This window comes from Dromiciops gliroides, chromosome 4 (assembly GCF_019393635.1).
Source record: "Dromiciops gliroides isolate mDroGli1 chromosome 4, mDroGli1.pri, whole genome shotgun sequence".
NCBI classification, from domain to species: domain Eukaryota; kingdom Metazoa; phylum Chordata; class Mammalia; order Microbiotheria; family Microbiotheriidae; genus Dromiciops; species Dromiciops gliroides.
Genome location: NC_057864.1, coordinates 401,075,869 through 401,096,808, shown reverse-complemented (window position 1 = coordinate 401,096,808; position 20,940 = coordinate 401,075,869). Strand labels below are relative to the sequence as shown.

The window sequence follows — 20,940 nt, the reverse complement described above, 5'->3', positions numbered from 1 at the left end:
CTACTGTATGGTATCAGACAGCAAGCCTGAAATTTTTTTTCTATTTTTTTTTGGTGGGACTTTCTTCACATTCCTTACATTCATTCTGTAATTGAGAAATAGTTTCTTAAAAACACTACTATTGTCGGTCTGGCTTAAAATCCAGCCTACTGTAAATTACTTAACAAACCAGCCAATAATCTCTTTGAAATACTCATTCTTTCTTGAAATGTTAAAGTCATTGTCTAGCTATGTTGAGCACACAAATGATCATTCCCATTCCCTAAGTTAGCACTTGTCTTACTCAGAAAGTTCCTTGACAAATAGTAACCAGAAGAAAGAGAGGTCAAGCAAATACTTTGTAGCAGGAATAGATCCAACAGAATATGAGGCATGATGGGAAACAGACTGAAACACATATAGAAGCATGGAGAATAGGAGAATAGGCTGGGAAGCCATTCTTTGAAAATATCAGAGGAAACATGGAAGAAAAAAAATCCTCTCAAGGAAGAATGCAACTGAAGGAAGAAGAAAACCAAATGTGAGTTGTTCAAGTAGCACCCCCTTTCTCTTTGGCATGGTGGCAAAATTTAAGTCCATGGTTTTCCAAATCAAGCAGGTGCACCATTAGACTTCCTCACCATAAATGGCAGATCCAGGGTCACACTGCTAGTATGTGTCAGAGACAAAACTAAATGCATCAGATGGAGTGCTGAATTTGGAGTCATAAAGGTCTGAGTTCAAATCCTACCTCAGACACTTAGTAGCACTTGTGTGGCCCTGTGCAAGTCACTTAGACTCAACCTTAGGTCCTTTATCTATTCAGATAATAATAGCATCTATTTCAGAGGATTATATTATATAATGCAAGTATATACACATATTAGATATATGTACTGCTATATTATATGTTTATATAATATAGAGGTATGTGTTATGCAATGCATATCATCTATAACATGTATGTTATATATAATATACTCTACATTGTTGTATATCGTATAATATATAACTATTATATATGTGTGCATGCGTAATATATGATAAATATCATTTCATCTAGGATGTATGTATATGTATGTACATATATACACATGTATATATTTAATTAAAATCTCAAGCAGATCAAACTATAGATCATTCACATGTTAAATGATTGGGTTTTTGTAGTATATTCATTGGTACACTAGGTACCAGAAAAAAATTAATGCAGCATTCAGTGAGGCATATAACTACACTTTAGTGTTAGCACTAATAGAATTTCAGGTTTGGAAGGTATCTCAATGGTCATATATTCCAACCCGAATCTGAAAAAGAACCCTCTCTACAACATGCCCAAAAAATGTCTATATAGTTTTTGCCCAAAAATTTCCAGTAAGAAACAACCTGTAGGGGTAGCTAGGTGGCACAGTGGATAAAGCACTGGCCTTGGATTCAGGAGGACCTGAGTTCAAATCCAGCCTCAGAAATTTGACACTTACTAGCTGTGTGACCTTGGGCAAGTCACTTAACCCTCATTGCCCTACAAAAAAAAAAAGAAAGAAAGAAAGAAAAGAAACAACCTGTGACCTCCCAAAGTAGTCTATTTCACTTTTGTCTCTACAACACCCACTTGGTGCTCCCATTTTTGTTCTCTAGGGACAAGCAGCACAATCTAATCTATCCTCAGATACTTGAAGACAACTGTCATGTACTCTAAGTCCACTTTTCTCTGGGCTAAATATCTCTAGTTCCTTCATTTGATCCTTCTATTACACAGACTCAAGATCCTTCACCATGCTGCCTACCTTCCTCTGGAAGACCTAGGTAATCTCTACCTTATCAATAATGTTCCTAAAATGTAGTGCCAAGAACTGAACACAGTATTCCAGATGTAGTAAGATCCTGGCAAAAGACAGTGGGCTCATCACCTCCCTCTACCCATGCAAAGTATGCTTCTGCATGTAATGAAAGATTACATTAGTTTGTGGGTGAGGAGACCACGGATGATTCCTACTAAGCTTACAATCCACTACCAAAATTCTATGACGATTTGGGGGAAAGTAGGGCAAAATTACCGAAATATGAATAATTCCTTGAGGTAGTACTTCCAAACTGGTAAGAATAATTAAATAAATGATACAAATAATTAATATAGAATCCAAATTGCTTTATTAAGAATTAGGGCTACCATAGGCACTAGGAGATTCCTGTTTCATGCTTGTAGTTTGCAAGTCTCAGATGTCTTTTAAAGTCTCTTACAGCTGTTAAACTGCCCCCAGATATCTATTATTGGCCTTCTGGTTCTCAAAGATGAAACTATTACTTAAATATCCTACAAGGAATAGTTAACTAACAAGAGTGACAGCTCACATTTATATATAACACTTTGAAAGCTGTAAAAAAACCCAAAACCCTTCACATACACTTTCATTTGCTCTAAACTGTGCTACATTAATGAAGTAGAGTATAATAATGCCCTTAAGATGGACAAGTATGAGGAATGCAAAGAAATCTGAATGTACTTTTATGAAATAATGTAAAGCAAGAAATCAGAACCAAAGGAATGTACATTAATTATAAGCATACAAAAGGAGTAGTAAATAAGACTGAATGGACAGTTAGACTTGAGAGCAAAGCCTTTTTGTCACCTTTCTTTGTATCCCCGATGTTTAGTAAAATGCTTGCTACATAGTAGGTGCTTAGTAAATTGTTCTTCAGTTGTGTCTGACTCTTCATGACCCCTTTTGGGATGTTCTTGGCAAACATACTGGAGTGTTTTGCTATTTCCTTCTCCCGCTCATTTCACTGTTGAGGAAACAGAGGCAAACAGGGTTAAGCGACTTGCCCAGGGTCACCTAGTTGGTAAGTGACTGAGGCCAGATTTGAACTCAGAAAGATGAGTCTTCCTGATTCCAGCACTCTATCTACTGTGCCAGCTAGCTTTCCATTATTTAATAAAAACCTGTTGACAAAGTACCCCGATGGCATTTTAGAGGAAAGGACTGTTGAATTGTTATGCTATTTTATACATGGAAATTAATCTCAACATATATTATTACTCAGCAAGTTTCATTAGCTATATGGACCTACAATAGTAAGTTTTTATTATCACTTTTTAACAAAGAGGAATCTATTGAAAGGGATGTTTGATGTGTCAGTGGGTGTGCCTTTAAAAAATTAACATTCTTTCTGGCCTTCTTCCTTCTGAAGAAAGACAAAGACCATGGTGGAATCATTACTATTATTTGTCAATATGCCCCTCCAGCTTGAACCTGTCTGAAGCCTTTGCTTTAAAGGAATCTCCTATCTCCATCTGCTATCTTGCATGGGATAGGAGCCATCCCCTGCCAAGTGACATCATGTAACAAGATGCTTCAGTAAAATGCCAAAATAGCCTGTGGGTAGGATTTAAAAATATAGTCAGGGGAGCAGCTAGGTGGTGCAGTGGATAAAGCACTGATCCTGGATTGAGGAGGACCTGAGTTCAAATCTGACCTTAGACACTTAACACTTACTAGCTGTGTGACCCTGGTCAAGTCACTTAACCCTCATTGCCCCACAGCGAGGGGGGGGGAATATATATATAGGCAGTCACACTGGTCGAGGTAGAAAGAAGGAAGTCTCTTCAAAAGTCCCTTTCTCTCTCACCCTCAACACATCCAATCCACAGGTCTCTTCGTGAACCACGGAAATAAAACTGCTCTTCAAAGAATTCTTTGAAGCTAAACTGACCCATAATTATATTCACAAACTACTTCCACATGAAAGAAGAACTTAAGTTTTCCATTTCCTGTGTGGAAATGGAGGTGTGCTGTCTTCAGGAAAAGCATTATTGACAGGGCCACAGGTATTTAGAGGAAATGAAAGTTGCTTTCTTTTTATGTTTTTTTGAAAGTTGCTTTCAAACTTGAATAAATAAGAAAATATTTTTCTTACCATATCCCAGCATTTCTACACAGAAGCCTAGAACCCCAGCATTTTGTGAATAGGGGTTCCCGGAGGAAATTTCTATATCAGTGAGCCATTTTAGAAGGGTACACCTCTCCTCTCAAATTAGCTTAGGGTCCCTCTCAACTAAGAGGAAAACAAATAGAGATAGAATTTATTTCAAAGTCCTTGGCTATCCCTGGTGGTGTCTCTGTGGTCTTCTCACCCCTAACACAGGATTTAGTTGCATGTCCAGGTTCACAGGTTCAATATCTAAAAATCTAGTGTGGGGACAAGAAATCACAATTTCACAAAATTTACTGTGGAAAGGGATAGTCTAACCCCTTCTTTTTACTGATGAGGAAATGAGCTCTGAGAAGTTGTTGTCAGGGTACCCCCTAATCCTTTTATCCACCCCAACCAAGTGCCATAGACCTTAGTCTTCCTTAGTCCTTTCTTCCTCACACAAGATCTTGCCTGCTCCAGTGATTCTCAAAAAAAAGTTAAAGAAAAGTTCAAAAGACTGAGTCTTGCCTTATGATTTGTTTTAAAAGACAATCATTTTCTAGTGGTAACTCTGGCCCTGGCTAATACACCCGCCCTCATTGGGTTGTGCCAATGTATTTTAAGATCCAATGTGTTCTGTGTCCAAATTAGTTTAAAAAAAAATACTGCCGGGGCAGCTAGATGGCGCAGTGGTAAAGCACCGGCCCTGGATTCAGGAGTACCTGAGTTCAAATCCAGCCTCAGACACTTGACACTTACTAGCTGTGTGACCCTGGGCAAGTCACTTAACCCTCATTGCCCTGCAAAAAAAAAAAAAAAAATACTGCCGAAGCATCTAGATGACGCAGTGGATAGAGCACTGGCCCTGGATTCAGGAGGACCTGAGTTCAAATCTGACCTCAGACACTTAACACTTGCTAGCTGTGTGACCCTGGGCAAGTCACTTAACTCCAATTGCCTCACACACAAAAAAATACTGCCATATTAGCTGGAATGAGAAGGCCTCTGAGAAAGTTTCCATATGGGGAGCCAACGTCCAGAACCCAGAATGACACTTATCAATTCAGGTCATTTCAGAGGTATATTCCTAGGCCTTCAACTGGATCAAAGGCTCTTCAAGGAAAGGAACCTGACCCTGTAGCCTGGCTTTTGGACTTCAAAGCCACGCTCCTGTGCCAGGTACCTTCATATGTTCCACCTCTCTAGCACTCTGTTTTCCACTTTTGTGTGCTGACTTCCCCCCAGAAGAATGTAAACTCCTTCAGGACAGATACTTTCTTACTTTTGCTTCTATTTCTATTCCCAATGCTTAACTCAGTGCCTAGCAAACAGTGAGCACCTAATAAATGCTAGTCTCTCTCCTCTCTTATTTCTTTCCTTCCTTCCCTTCAATACTTCCCTTCTTTCTTTCCTCCCTTTCTTTTCTTTCCTTCTTTCTTTCCCTTCTTCCTTTCTTTTCCTTCCTTCCCTTCACTCCTTACTTCCTTCTTTCCCTCCTTTCCTTCCTTCCATCCCTTCTTTTTTCCTTCCTCCCTTCCTTCCCTTCCCTTCTTTCCTTTCTTCCCTTCCTTCCATCCCTTCTTTTTTCCTTCCTCCCTTCCTTCCCTTCCCTTCTTTACTTCCTTCCTTTCTTTTTTCCTTCATTTCCTCCTTCCTTTCTTCCTTCATTTCCTTCCTTTCTTCCTGCATTTCCTTCCTTCCTTTCTTCCTGCCCATGTGCTATCAAAATAAGGTACACTTAACCTTTTTAAAAATCTGCAAATATGCCATCTCTTGGCACATGCTGCCAATAAAACAAGATAACCAGAACTTTTAAAAAAAAAGTAGTTTAGAAGCCAACAGACACACCAAGGTTTTGAACAAAAGGTTTCATTTTGTTGTAACTTCCCTTTGTGATAATGCATTTTGTTGGCCTCTGGGGACAGTTTCTTTAAAGAGCAGCCCACAGAAAATTGGAACACTAATGCATTGTTGGTGGAGCTGTGAGCTGATCCAACCATTCTGGAGAGCAATTTGGAATTATGCCCAAAGGGCAATAAAGCTGTGCATACCCTTTGACCCAGCAATCCCACTTTTAGGTCTTTTGCCCAAAGAAATCATGGAAGGGGGAAAGGGACCCACATGTACAAAAATATTTATAGCTGCTCTTTACGTGGTAGCAAGGAATTGGAAGTTGAGGGGGTGCCCATCAATTGGGGAATGGCTGGACAAGTTGTGGTATATGAATACAATGGAATACTATTGTGCTGTAAGAAATGATGAGCAGGAAGAGTTCAGAGAAACCTGGAGGGTCTTACGTGAGCTGATGATGAGTGAGATGAGCAGAACCAGAAGAACATTGTACACAGTATCATCAACATTGAGTGTTGACCTACTGTGATGGACTATATTCTTCTCACCAATGCAATGGTACAGAAGAGTTCCAGGGAACTCATGATAGAAGAGGATCTCCAAATCCAAGAAAAAAAAAGAAAGAAAGAACTGTGGAGTATAGATGCTGATTGAACCATATTATTTCTTTTGTTTTGGGTGCTGTTGTTGTTTTTTTTTTCTATTTTGAGGTTTTGCATCACTGCTCTGATTCTTTCTCTTGTAACAGGATTAATGCAGAAATAGGATTAATGTTATTATGTGTATATATATATATGTGTGTGTGTATATATATATATATATCTATATGTATATGTATAGAGATATATAGATATAACCTATATCAGATTACCTGCTGTCTAGGGGAGGGGGGAGGGAGGGGTGGGAGGGAGAAAAATCTGAAATTGTAAAGCATGTATAAACAAAAGTTGAGAACTATCTTTACATGTAATGGAAAAAATAAAATACCTCATACATTAAAAAAAAAAAAGAGCAGCCCACAGTGACACATGAATCCCTCACCTGAGTTCTCACTAATAACTCTGACCCTAGCATCCTTATTTAAAATTTATATTACTTTTTGTCTCCTGTTTTAACTTCTACTTGCCCTTACTGAAGCATAACTGCCATTTTTCTGCCACTCACATGGCCTTGTGAGATCTTTCTGCCACTTGACTCAGCTAATTTTCCCTATATAGAAGGGGTTTAATGTCCTCTGCAAATCTGGTAGGGAAATTGGTGTTCTACTAGATTCCTGCTTACAGTTCATTTATGCTAAATCATACCAGTCCCAGAACAGATCCCTGTGACCCTAAGGCTAGTGTATCTTGCAACTGTACTGGGTAATCCAAAGGAATTTCTAGTAAAAGATATGATCACTAAATGTGGCCCCAATGGTGGGGTATAGTTTATCATGAAAAGGCAACTAGATTGAAGAAAGTAGGGGGCAGCTAGGTGGTGTAGTGGATAAAGCACTGGCCCTGGATTCAGGAGGACCTGAGTTCAAATTTGGCCTCAGGCACTTGACACCTACTAGCTGTGTGACCTTGGGGAAGTCACTTAACCCTCACTGCCCAGAAAAAAACAAAAAAGAAAAAGAAAATGGAGAAAGAAAGTAGAAGCAAAGTAATATACACTTCTCTACAAAAAGCCTATGGAACTAGAGAGTGAGGAAGGGGGATGTTTGTCATGGACAGTAAACTAACCTTAAGGCAGGGATTCTTAAACTTTTTTTTTTTTTTGAGGGTCAGTTGGGGTCAAGTGACTTGCCCAGAGTCACACAGCTAATGTCAAGTGTCTGAGGTCAAATTTGAACTCAGGTCCTCCTGAATCCAGGGCTGGTGCTTTATCCACTGTGCCACATAGCTGCCCTGATTCTTAAACTTTTTGAGTGCCCCGGGCCCCTTTGGCAGTCTGGGGAAGCCTATGGCCCCCTTCTCAGAACAATGTTCTTAAATGAGCAAAATCAAGTACTTTGACTTATAAAGAAAACAAATTATACTGAAATAAAATTATGAAAATATCTTTTAAAGGAAGTTCATGGATCCTAGGTTAAGAACCCCTGCAGCAGGAAGTAGTATGTAGATTGAGTCTTGAACAAAGCTAGGGATTCTAAGTGGCAGAGAAGGGAAGACATTCCAGGCAAGGAAGATACGAAAATGGAATGAAGCATCTGGGGAACATCTGATAGGCTTATGTGGCTAAATAGAAAGTAAAGGAGAATAATATGAAATTATAATAAATTACGCAGTGTGACTAAATAGTACCCTATCATATCTAATCATTGCATGACTCAAATAGCCAAATAATGAACTGCTACTCAACATGGTATAATAGGAAGAGCTCTAGGTCTGGAATCTGAGAAACTGGTTTAAAATCCTGTTGGTTGGTCTGCCTGCCACAAATTCAAATCCTGAATCTACTACTGATCACTCACTGCTTAGCCCCACTATCTACACTTAGAACCAAAGAGATTGCAAAACGTTTTTGCAGATGGTGGGGTTGGAGCTGGGTAGAGGCCTTCATACTGTTTGTTTGTTTGTTTTTACCTACTAATAAGTAGCCCAGTTGACTATTTAAGAGAATTTTTCCTCCTTGATTTATCCTATGATTAAATTTCCTGCAGCGAATGGAAGAGGGAAAACCGGGGCAGCTGGAGAGCCAGTAGTATACCGTAGAGTTTACTTCTAGGTAAATGAAAGTTGACCCTAATTTTGCTTTCCTTTGTTATTTAATTCACTCAGACCTCCAGAATCCTCCACACTACACAGCAGAAATCACGGGAAATAATTCTTGATCCTGAAACAAATTAAAGTCTCAACAGGAATTAGACAGGAATATATAATAATCTGCACACACCCCAGCAACAAACCACAGTTAACTGCTACTAGTTCATTTTGTTGGGATGATGTATGGATTTCTTCATTTGAAGGGAAGGGATGCGTACGATTGAATTGCTATGCCACTGGAATGCCATGAGCGCCCCCTGATGACTAAAGGGTTTAAGAACGCAATTTTACTTGAGCTTCTTGGAGGGGGAGGGGGGAGATAAGGGAGCCTCCCATCTCTCATAGAATGAGAAGCATTTTTTGAAGAAAGGAAAATTCTAAGAACAATTTTTGAAAACTCTCAACAGTGTGAAGTTTGGTTTTTTTAGCAGACGTCCTTACTGGGGCCCCATTTTCCATGTGGCACAACATAAATTAATTCAGATCCTTGATAACCACCACCAGAATAAAATTTCCAGGAGTAAGGGAGGGAAAGTACTGAAAAAGAAAAGATATGATTGGTCATCACTGGCCCCTGTGTTTGTCGATGAGGTTGATAGTGGTGGAGCTGCTGCTGTTACTGGTGGTGGCAGTGGTGGCAGTGAGGATGATGATGGGAGGTCACATTTATATAGGGTTTTAAGGCTTACAAAGCACTGTACATATGTTACGGTATTTAATCCTCACAACAACTTTGTGAGGTAGCTACTATATGGACCTCGATAATTTATTCCTAAGTCTTAAAGGGCAAAGACCAAGTCTTGTTGTAGAGCAAGTGCACCATAAACATATGATGTCAAGGCAGCGTTAAGTGACTTGACAGGGTCATGCAGCTAGTAAGTATCCAAAGCCAGATTTGAACTCGGCCCCTTCTGACTCCAGAGGCACGACTCTATCCACTATGCTGCAGTGAATGGAATCTTCCCGAGTTCAAATCTGGCCTCAAACACTTACTACCTATGTGACCCTGGGTAAGTTACTTAACCCTGTTTACCTCAGTTTTCTCATCTCTAAAATGAGCTGGAGAATGAAGTGGCAAACCATTCCAGTACCTTTGCCAAAAAAAACCCACATGTGGTCATGAAGAGTAGGACATGACTGAAATGAATGAACAACAAAGCTGCAGTTACCATCTAAGGAAGACCACCCAAGAAATCACGAATTAATGAGAGAATGAAGAGAGAATCAGTCCTGCCTTGCCTATATAACAAATGTTGAAAGGGTTTTTTGGAAATTTTTATTTGGAGTCTCCAGATTTAAATTTCTCCAGTTCTTATCAGTCAGGGAGTATACCTTTTAAAATATCATTGCAGTTATCATTACATCATCATCATATTACACAGCTCTTAGTGAGGGAAGATAATCCCTTTCGTAAGGTTGGAAGACAACAGGGACTGCAGTTATATAAAGGATGTCAAGGTCTAAGCTGTCCATGCAAGTGGTGCGAGGTGCCTTCCTGTGTAAAGCCTTAGCCATATGAAAGTAGGTATACATGATGATACTTGAGTCCTCCTATACATTGGCCTGCAATCACCATCGCCCCAATTGCTCATGCCCTCTCTGTGTAATTACCTTGTATCTTTTCTCTACATCCATATACAAAGGGGCAGCTAGGTGGCACAGTGGATAAAACACTGGCCCTGGAGTCAGGAATATGAGTTCAAATCCAGCCTCAGACACTTGACACTTACTAGCTGAGTGACTCTGGGCAGGTCACTTAACCCTGATTGCCTCAAACATCCAGGGTTATCTCCAATCATCCTGATGTATGTGTATCTTGCCACTGGACCCAGATGGCTCTGGAGGAGAGTCAGGTTGGTGACTTTGCACAGACCTCCCTCACTTCAATCCAATTCACTGCAAGTTGTGACATTACCTCCTGATGTCACGGTCCTCTTTGAAAATGAAGGACAACAACAACAATGTATACCAAAGATGTTCCAAAAGTTTTAGTGTATTTTTAAGCATTTAAAGCATAGTTATATATGATATTTTTGCATAAGTATGTATATGTTGTTGCTCCAAATAGAATAGAAGCTCTGTGAAAGTGCAAATCATTTCATTGTTTTTTATTTGTATCACCAATGCTACCTCAGGGCCTGGCACATAGTGGGTACTTAATAAATATTTTGAGAAAGAGAATTTCCTGAAAATAATTTTCTTAAAGCTTTTTCTATGGATCTCTCTTAGGTCTTTATCCCATTTTACCTGGTATTATACTTGACTTGTGTACATGTAGACTCTCCCCTATTAGATTATAAATTGGTTTTTTTTAAGTGAGGGACTAGATCAGTTTTAATCTTTTTTATCCTGGAATTTATTACAGTGTTATGGATACAGTAGATGTTTCATAAGTATTTGTTGGAATGAATTGAATTGAATAATTGTAGATACTAAGTTGATTATAAATGTGTGTATACATATGTGTGTCTATAGACACAGATATAGCCATACAAACACAGACATAAAGAGATGATTGGGATAGATATCAGAACCAATCAAACATTGAATAAGGATTATTTGACAAATAGTAAGCACTTAATAAATGCTTGCTAACTGAAGGACTGAAGTGGTAAAGTTATTCAGTGACAACTACCAGAGAAATGGACTTTCAATGGTGTCATTTGTATTTGGAGTGATATTGAGCATCATGGATAAATGAGAATGGTCTCCCATTTCATAATGTGAAAAACATAACCATAAAAAATAATATTGGGGGCAGCTAGGTGGTACAGTGGATAGAGCACTGGCCCTGGATTGAGGAGTACTTGAGTTCAAATCCAACCTCAGACACTTGACACTTACTAGCTATGTGACCCTGGGCAAGTCACTTAACCCTCATTGCCCCACCCCCAAAAAAATAATAATTTTTTTTTTTTAGTGAGGCAATTGGGGTTAAGTGACTTGCCCAAGGTCACACAGCTAGTAAGTGTTAAGTGTCTGAGGCTGGATTTGAACTCAGGTACTCCTGACTCCAGAGCCAGTGCTCTATCCACTGTGCCACCTAGCTGCCCCCAAAAATAATAATATTAACAGTGAAATTTTGAAATTACCAGATAATAAATAAAGTAGATGAGAGCTCAGTGTAGTGGAGGGTGCACTAGCTTTGGGTCAGAAGATACGAGTTTGAATACTGCCTCTTGCTACTAACTCCTGTATGATCTTGAACAAATCCTTCTTCCCTAGGCCTCAGTTTCCTTATCTGTACAATGAGAGAGTTGGACTAAGTAACCCCTTAATGACTAATGAATTAATGACCAAATGATCTAGATCTCACGATTCCCTGAGCCTCTCCACCTTTCCGACTTGTCTCTCTTCCATTTCCTTTCATAAACATTTTACAAGGTTCTGGGCTAAGATGAAAGGTTCATGCATCATAACGGTGGTTCTTCAATTAAGCCAGGATTCCAATCTATTCTACAAGGGCCTTGTTCCCTTTTGCTATCTATCTTCCTCACCTAGTCCAATGCCCCATACTCCTTAATTATTTATTCCTACCCCCTCCGCATTCCACTTCAAGACTCCCATTTCCCCAGGGCCCAATCCCAACTCCTACATCCAGGCAAAAGGTAAGTAGATAGACAGATTATAGTAAGGTGTCAATGATCGATAGCATCTTAGAATGTTCCACCCTCCAAGTAGCATCTACATTTTTGGGGGGTTTTTTTGAACATATAATCTCATTGACATAGGGAGAGAAACTTTGATGAGGAATTTCTACCAATAGAAGTCAGCACCTAGTCTTCAATTTATAATCTTAAAAGAGTTGCCTGAGAGCACTGGGGCACTGAGAGGTTAAGTGACTTGGAGAGAATTTATGTTTCAGAGGGAGAACTTGAACCCAGGTCTTTCTGATCCCAAGGTTTACTATCCTCTGACTTGCTGCCTCTTGGTATCTGCATTTATAAAGTACAATTGGTCTAGGGGCTGATTAAATCCAAAGAAATCCAAAGAAATTAATCTCGGTGTAATTTTAGACAATGTCTGACCATAGCATTAAGTTTTATATATATGTATATATATATTGCGGGGCAATGAGGGTTAAGCGACTTGCCCAGGGTCACACAGCTAGTACGTGTCAAGTGTCTGAAATCAGATTTGAACTCAGGTCATCCCAAATCCAGGGCCGGTGCTTTATCCACTGCATCACCTAGCTACCTCCTAAGTAATATATTTTGGAACAAAAAGTGCCTTCCTTGTATCCTTCAAATTCTACCCAACAGGCAGCCATCTATCACACTGATACACAAGGCCTGCCTTTCTAGGTCAGGATAAGATACAGAAATCACAAGGACCCAGCAAGTTAAAAAAGAGATTTGTAGTTGTTCAGTCATTTTTCAGTTGTGTCCAACTCTTTGGCATTTTCTTGGCAAAGATACTGGAATGGTTTGCCATTTCCTTCTCTAGCTCTTTTTTTTTTTTTTTTGCAGGGCAATGAGGGCTAAATGACTTGCCCAGGGTCACACAGCTAGTAAGTGTCAAGTGTCTGAGGCCAGATTTGAACTCAGGTCCTCCTGAAGCCAAGGCCAGTGCTTTATCCACTGTGCCACCTAGCTGCCATCTCTAGCTCATTTTACAGATGAAGAAACTGAGGCAAACTGGGTTAAGTTACTTGCCCAGGGTCACACAGCTAGTCTGAGGCCATCTTTGAACTCGGGTCTTCCTGACTCCAGACCCAGTAGATTGAGTATCCACTGTGCCACCTAGTGACCAAAAAAACAGAACACCACTCTTTTCCCATGTGCTCTTGAATGGTACTACCCACTCTGCCCTAGAGAGAAAAGATTAGACATTCTGTTTACAAAGACCACAGATAAAGAAGGAAAATAATCTATTTGTCTGACTTTCTAATTGTCTATTCATCTTCTACTGGAAAGTGGTTCAGTGAAGACTACATTGGCTTTGGAGTCAGATGCATTAGAGTTTGAATCCAGATTGTACTTCTCACTCACTACCTACTTTTCTCTGGGTCTCAATTTGATCATCTACAAAATAAACATTTTGGCGGGGGCAGCTAGGTGGCACAGTGGATAAAGCACTGGCCCTGGATTCAGGAGGACCTGACTTCAAATGTGCCTCAGACACTTGACACTTACTAGCTCTGTGACCCTGGGCAATCACTTAACCCTCATTGCCCTGCCCCCCTCAATACTTTGGACTAGATAACTGATGGCCTTTTCAACTCTAAATCTATGATATTGCCCAACTTTAGAAAGCTCCCTCTTGGCTTAGTAAAAAAAAGTATTTTAAAAGTATCTCTAGGGGCAGCTAGGTGGTGCAGTGGATAGAGCACCGGCCCAGGATTCAGGAGAACCTGAGTTCAAATTCGACCTCAGACACTTAATACTTACTAGCTGTGTGACCCTGGGCAAGTCATTTAACCCCGATTGCCTCACCCCCAAAAAAACAAAACAAAACAAAAACAAAACTTCATTAAAAAAAAGTATCTCTATAAAAATACTAGAAAGTAAGGGTTTTAACATTTTTTTCTGAAGGTTTAGTCATGTACTCACTTGGGTTTACCCTGAAAATCACGTTTGGAATATGACTGACAAGTGATCATCTGTCACCATCAAACTACAACTCTAGTTATATCTTCAAGCTTCAGATGGAGTATAGCTACGGCAGACTCAAGTCTCAGAATGTTGGGGTGTCCTTTTTTAAATTTATTTTTTGGCTTGGCTTATACAACTTGACTGCATTAATCAAATTAACCCACCATTTGTCAGACCCCCACACACACTTCACTTTCTGATGTATAAAAAGCATCTAAATCCTGTGAAAGAGGATACTTTAACTTTTTAATACTGCAGTGCAGACAGGAAACTTTTCCACAATAGCAGATGAAATAAATTATATCTCCTGTCATTTCTTCCATAGTTATGTGGCATGCTCTATAAGTTTCTATGGACTTTTATTTTCTTCTGTGGCATTATTTAACATAAGCTTGATTGTCAGTCACCCCAAAGTATGTTTGTCCTACTTTGTCCACTTTGGGCTGGTGATCATTTAACTATAAACTCCATGTCAACATGGTAAAGAGGAATGCCAAAAAAGTATTCCAGCTCTAGCATTCCACAGCTCTGCTGTGATTTATGGGAAGCAAAGCAGTAGGGAAAGGAGGGGGAAATATGATGGAAGTGAGTGCACTATTAGGAACAAACCCTGGTTCCCCAATTCCCAACGTTATGGCTTCCAAATTCTAATACTGTTGCCTGACCCAGGTGCTTTAAGGTGTAACAGTCATCAAGGCATTTTAGCAAAAATTCCAGGTATAGTCAGTCTTCTGCAACACACTTTTATTAATTCAAAGTTACTATGGTTATGCATATGTGTAAGTATATGTATATCCATATCTAAGTAATGTGGGTGGGAATGGAAGGCTTGGAGGGGATTCAAAAAATTTGTAATTCAGTACATGATAAAGCCTTAAACTTCTATGAGAAGGACTCTAAACTGACCTTTCAGCTCTAATGATCTATACTCCTATGACTATGCCATCAAGAAAAAAGTCCACAAGGCATAGCATCCCACCCCACTCCCATTCCCGGGAGGGGTTTTCCCCTTTATTCTAGCACTTTGGCATTTTAATTACAATAAAATAGCAAAGGATTCATACTACATATCATCAGGCAAGAACCCCTAATCAAAATGGACTTTCTTCTCCTGACTGGGAGTGACTCCTATCAACAAATATTTCAGTTTTTTGGACTCCTACAAACTGATGACATAAATAAAGCCCACACATTTTTGAAAAGTGAAAAGGCCTGCGAGAGAGGAGGTGGGAACAGAAGCCACCAAATGCTTTAGGATGAAGGAAACAAACCACGACAGGCATGACTTCCAGGCTCTGAGAAACGGGTTGAATTTTTTTTTTTCAGAAGCTTACAGAAGCACTGACATTTTTTAAGTGCCTTTCCAACATTTCAGCACCCACAGCATCCATCTCTTTTTCAAGCCTCGGCTTTCAGAAAAGCCCTCAGGAGAGCCGGTTTCTCCTCCCTGCCCCAATCCCTTCCCGCGCCGCCACACCCCCCCAAATCAGCTCCCTTCTTCTTTCTCCTTCCCTCCTCCTCCCCCACGAAAGAGAGGAGGATTGGGGGGAGGGGGCACCACAACCCTTTATCCTGATTAGAAACTTCCCACGCAGAGGCACAGTGGCTAACTGCTCCGTGTAAGGGTGCCTGAAACCTCACAAAGGACTCTTTCCCTTCGAACAAGTTTTGCTCCTTCTCAAACTCAGACTTAGGATGGTCCCATGGGAGCCCCCAGTTTTTCCGTCGAAGTTCCTCTAAGAAAATCCTGCCTGCCCGATCCTTTCCCTTCTCTTTCCGCTGCTGTCGCTACCCCGCTAACAGGTGAAGCAGGAGTGAGGGACGGTTAAAATATAGGAAAGGACACCCAAGTCCTCCTAGGGTTCCGCGCGCAAGGGCGCGAATCCCGCGCGCAAAGTGCGCCTTCCCGTCCTGCGGCCCCCGGGGAGCTAGATCTCCGAGGATTCCGGGTCAAATCGAAGCTGGAGTCAGGGTGGCACTGGTGGCGAACAAGAGTACGGTCGCCACCTCCCTGTGCTTGGCTACTGTCCCCAGAGGATGCACCGACCAGCCACCCTCTCCATCTGCCACCCCCTTTCCTGGATGGACTGAATGAGGATGGACAGGTTAGTGACACGCTGCAAAGCACAGTGGGGCTGGAACTGACCCCTCCGTGAAGCGACAGGACGGTGGCATGGAGCGGTGGGAGGAGGAGGGATGGAGCGGAGGAGTGAAAGGAAAGAAAAGACGAGTCAGGGGAGAAGAGTGAAGGGAGCAGAACCTGCTCCCCGGGGACGGGGGACTGTACCTGGTGCCTCCGCGGAGGCGAAGTAGACGAGCGCGGCCAGGAAGAGCAGCGGGAGCCCCGGGAGCCGGGATGCGCGCCCCATGAGAGCCATGGAGCCCACGGTGTGCGTTATAACCAGCCCTTGCGGAGGGGCTCTCTGCTTGTGCTGGAGCCCGGACGGGAGCGCAGCAAGAGGACTCCGCGAGGGCAAGCGAGTTATGGGGCCCGGGCTGTCCCCACTAGTGCTGGCTCCCACCCCGCTGCGCCCTCACAGGAGCAAAGACCAGCGCCCGCCTGTGCCGTCTGTGCGCCCTTCACACCCCAGCACCGCGCTTCTTCACTGAGGACGCTTTTGCTCGGGCTGATGCTCTTTCTATGTGTCCCTCTGCCTCCCCCTGCCGGGTCGCGCGGACAGCGCAGGGGGCACTGCGGGAGGGGGTGCCCAAAAAGGCGGGGCACGGGAGAGACCAATTAATTGTGCGGAGGGTGACTGAGCGATGCGGTTTGAAACCTGGTTGGTGTTTCTGGAGAGGTAATGATTTATGTGTGAAGGAAACAAGCCAAGGAAATTCCTTCCCTCCTCTAACCTCCCTTGTTCTTTGGCTCTAAAAACGCCTTTTAACTTCCCAACCAAGGAATCCACTTTGTCCTTCTAAATAAATACCTCCGGATAATACAGAAATGAACCTTATCCAAAATGTTTAACAAACGTTTCCAGAATCCTGTCCGTTTTGTGGCTTGCCCCATCCTTCCCACTCATAACTAAATCGATCGTTTGTTTTTCCTTATGCATTTTGTTATGCCTGATCTTTTCAAGTATCCCAGGTGGTTTTTAAAGTCCTGCCTGCTAGCCTACCTAAGACTTATTTAACCTTGACTCCTCCAACTGCTATTATTTTTTAGAGCAGAATCTCTATTTATATCACTAGTATCCCGTCAGTTCAACAAACCTGTGTTAAACCCACCAATACAAAGCACAGTGTCAAGCTGTTGGGCATACAAAGTTAAAAATGACAGAGTCCTTGCCCTCAGGGAGGTTACAATCTAAAAAGGGAATACAGTAGAGACATAAGTAAGAGTGATTCAAGGTAGAATGAAACAGAGGTAAAAGACAGATCTTAACAAAAGGGCACTAGGAACTTTGAAAAGGGAGAGAAATTACCCTCTGATGGGGAGATCAGGATGGGGAATTTGACCTCTGAGCTGAACCTTGAAGTAAGAGGATTTGAAAGGGCAGATAGGAGAAGAAAGTGCATTCCAAAATACAGTATAAATTACACATAAGAAAAAAAGCACTTAATGTAAGTATTTGTCTTCCAAAACTGTTAAGGTATCTAAATGACCTTGGGAAAGTCACATGCCTTCTTTAATAATAGCTATCATTCATATAGCACTAAAAGGTTTGCAAAGCACTTTAATATGTTAGCTCATTTACTCCTCACAACAGTCCTGGCAATTGAGGAAACTGAGGCAGGCATCGGTTAAGTGACTTGCCCCAGGGTCACACAATTGTTAAGTGTCTGAGTCAGGATTTTAATTCAGGCTTACCTGATTTCAATTCCCATGCTCTATGCACTGAGCCACCTAGCTGATTCTAAGCCTCAGTTTCTTCATCTGTATAATGGGGATAATAATATACCACTTCCTTTACAGGGTTGTAGTGATCAAGTAAAATAATGTAGCAGATGGTGGAGAAAAGGCTGTGACTCTCCACACTCCTGACAAATCTGTCCACATACCTCAAAAAAAAATGTCATAAGTAAAATAATGTATATATGACATTATTAAGCAGTATAGCCTACACAAATCTCTTCTATTATCAAACATTCAACCAGGTTTCATCAAACCTAAAAATCTAGAGGGTAAGTCACAAAAAGGTAAATAAATAACACAACTTCTTACCTTAATATTTTAGAAACATGACCAGATTAGAGTACAGCTCAAATACTGTTCCTTTCAGGAAACCTTCCCTGGGGACCTTGGACAAGTTACTTAGCGTCTCAGGAGAGGATTGGACTAGTTGGCCCAGCTCTGAATCTCTGATCTCATGAGCCCATAAAAGCCTACCATACCCTTCCTTGATCTCCCTCCTTTTTAAATTCTCCTGAGATTTGTCTCCTTTCACCATATGGAGCTTAATTATCTCCTGTCTTATAGTTCTCCCAAAGACCCATGATTTCATCAGCATAAGCCTTCTTTCTATCAGTTCTCCAATCTGTCTCTTGAGTTCTGGGTCCAAATCAACAACTGCCCATTGTGCATTTTCAACTAGAGGTTCTATAGGCATCTCAGACTCAACATGTCTAAAACAGAACTGGACCTCCAATGAGGAAGATCTGAGATCAAATTCTGCCTTACTACTATGTGGCCCTGGCATGTCATTTAACCTCCATCTGCCTCACTTTCCTCATCTGTAAAATGGAGATAATAGCACTTACCTCTCTGGATTGTCGTGAGGATAAAATGAGATATTTGTGAAGTATTTTGCAAACCTTAAAGTGCTATATAAATGCTAACTTCTGTCCCTCTGGTCCCCCAAATTCACAACTTCAAATTGGTTCTTAATTCCCCATTCTCCCTACCCACAGTTGCTAAGTCTTGTCAATTCTACAATTACACCATCTCTTCCCTCTAGTTCCCTCTACTCATCTGGTCACCACCCTAGTTCCAGCCCTTATCACCTCACCTGGACCATTTTAAGAGCTTCCTGATTGGTTTCCCTACCTCAAATCTCTTCCCTCTCCTATCCATCGTCCTCAAAGATGCTAAAGCAATTTTCCTAAAGGTTATTTGGAAGTGGGAAGATACAAACTAAATCCTAAAAGAATTTAGAAAGGGGAAGCATCAACGAGGGCTGTAGTCAGTACCCTCCTCAATAAACTCCAATAGCTCCCTCTTACTTGTAGAACTGAATGCAACCACCTCTATTTGACATTTACAATCCTTCATAATCTGGCTCCAAATGACCTTTCTAACTTTTCATTACTCCTCCTCTTGTACTTTATAGTTTAGCCAAACTGACTTTCTTACTGATTCTCACATAGGACATTCCATCTTCTGTCTCCAGTTGCACATTCCTTGAATGCACTCACTACTCACCTCCACTTCTTTAAATCCCTTCAAAGCTCAGCACAAATGCTATCCCTTCAGAGCTTTCCTGATCCCTCCAGCTAGAATTACCCTTCCCCCACGAAATGACCCTTTGTGTGTGTGTGTGTGTGTGTGTGTGTGTGTGTGTGTGTATACATGTCTTCTTCTACAGTAGAATATAAGGACCTCAAAGACTGGCACTATTTCATTCTTTGTTTTGTATGCCTTGTGCATAGCAAATACTAGGCACTTAATATTTGTTGACTGATTGCTTAAATATGGATTGCAATCCCTTCTACATGTATTAATAAATCATTTAATGGGTTGTTTTGAGGGGAAAACAACAATGATGATCAGTTAGTTGCCAACCTTCTGGTGAGAAACATCTCCAAATTTCACTAGGCTGGGCTGATCTTTGAACAATAGGTATACAATCTTTCCCTGGGCCTATATTCCAAGCCTTTCTAGGTTAGTAAGCTATATCAGAGCTTATTTTTCATTGGCATATACCCCAGAGCATCAAGGATCACCTCCCTAACACGATAAACCATCAGAGGAGGATTTAAGTGGAAGATGACCTTTTTATTGCTCAGTTTCACATGTGGTTTTTGCGTTAATCTACTGTTTTGTGTTTCTTTTGTATGACTCTGGTACAGTGGTAGGCATATAGCAAGTGCTCAATAAATACTCAAATAAATTGGTCCCAAAAAATCGAACTAATCTATAAATATGCACTGGACAAAGCCTGTGTGCCTAGTACCATGCTGGGTGCTGTAGGAGATAACTAGATAAATAGAATCTTAGTTCCTTAAGCCTTGTCATTGACAAATTTTTTCGACTTTTGGGAAATTGAAATTCCTTGATCCATTTTTAAATGTTATTTTAACATCTATAAAATCTCTTTTTTTTTTCTTCATGTCTTCTTATTGCGAGGTGTGTACTTTTCTGCAGTGGTGCATATAATCATACTATTTCAGTGTTACACAGTACAAATCTTGAGATTTTTTGCATCACTAGTTCAGAATAATCTGCCCTGGATTCTTTTGAGATTGTCCTTGATTTGATTAGAAGATCAAAGAACTCACTTCAGTGTTCTGATACTGATTCTATTCCAGCTTCGAGCATGTCTGTGACTAGGGAAGACTGCCTAAAAAGATGCTTCCAAATCATTACCCTCTTTAATTTTCAAAGAGAAAAAAGGAATCACATTATGTTCATTTCTTACTGTGGCTTCTAACTCCTTCTAGGAATTTACAAGCACACAGAAAGGTTTCTTTGTTCCAGCCCATTTGGCACCCATGGCCTCTTCATTACTGCTCTGATGGAGTGTACCTTTTGATCACATCATCTCCTCATAAACTCCTGGCCCTCAGTACTGGGCTATTGAATGAATTCATGTGTTAAATCATCCTCTAGGACAATACAAGTCATTGGCCCACTAACATTATGAAGTGCCTTTAAATACACGAGATTGCACAGTATTTGGGTTAAGATGTGA

The 20,940-nt window shown here is 40.9% G+C and overlaps 1 protein-coding gene across 1 annotated transcript in view; it reads right to left on the bottom strand.

Annotated features, from left to right (window-relative positions):
• Positions 1-16,628, bottom strand: part of FNDC1 (fibronectin type III domain containing 1) — a 128,518-nt gene extending 111,890 nt beyond the window's left edge. The window contains exon 1 of the mRNA XM_044004883.1: positions 16,374-16,628. Coding sequence (XP_043860818.1) covers positions 16,374-16,464 — 91 coding nt within the window. The 5' untranslated portion in view covers positions 16,465-16,628. The remainder of the gene's footprint in view (positions 1-16,373) is intronic.
• Between the last annotated feature and the right edge of the window lie 4,312 nt (positions 16,629-20,940).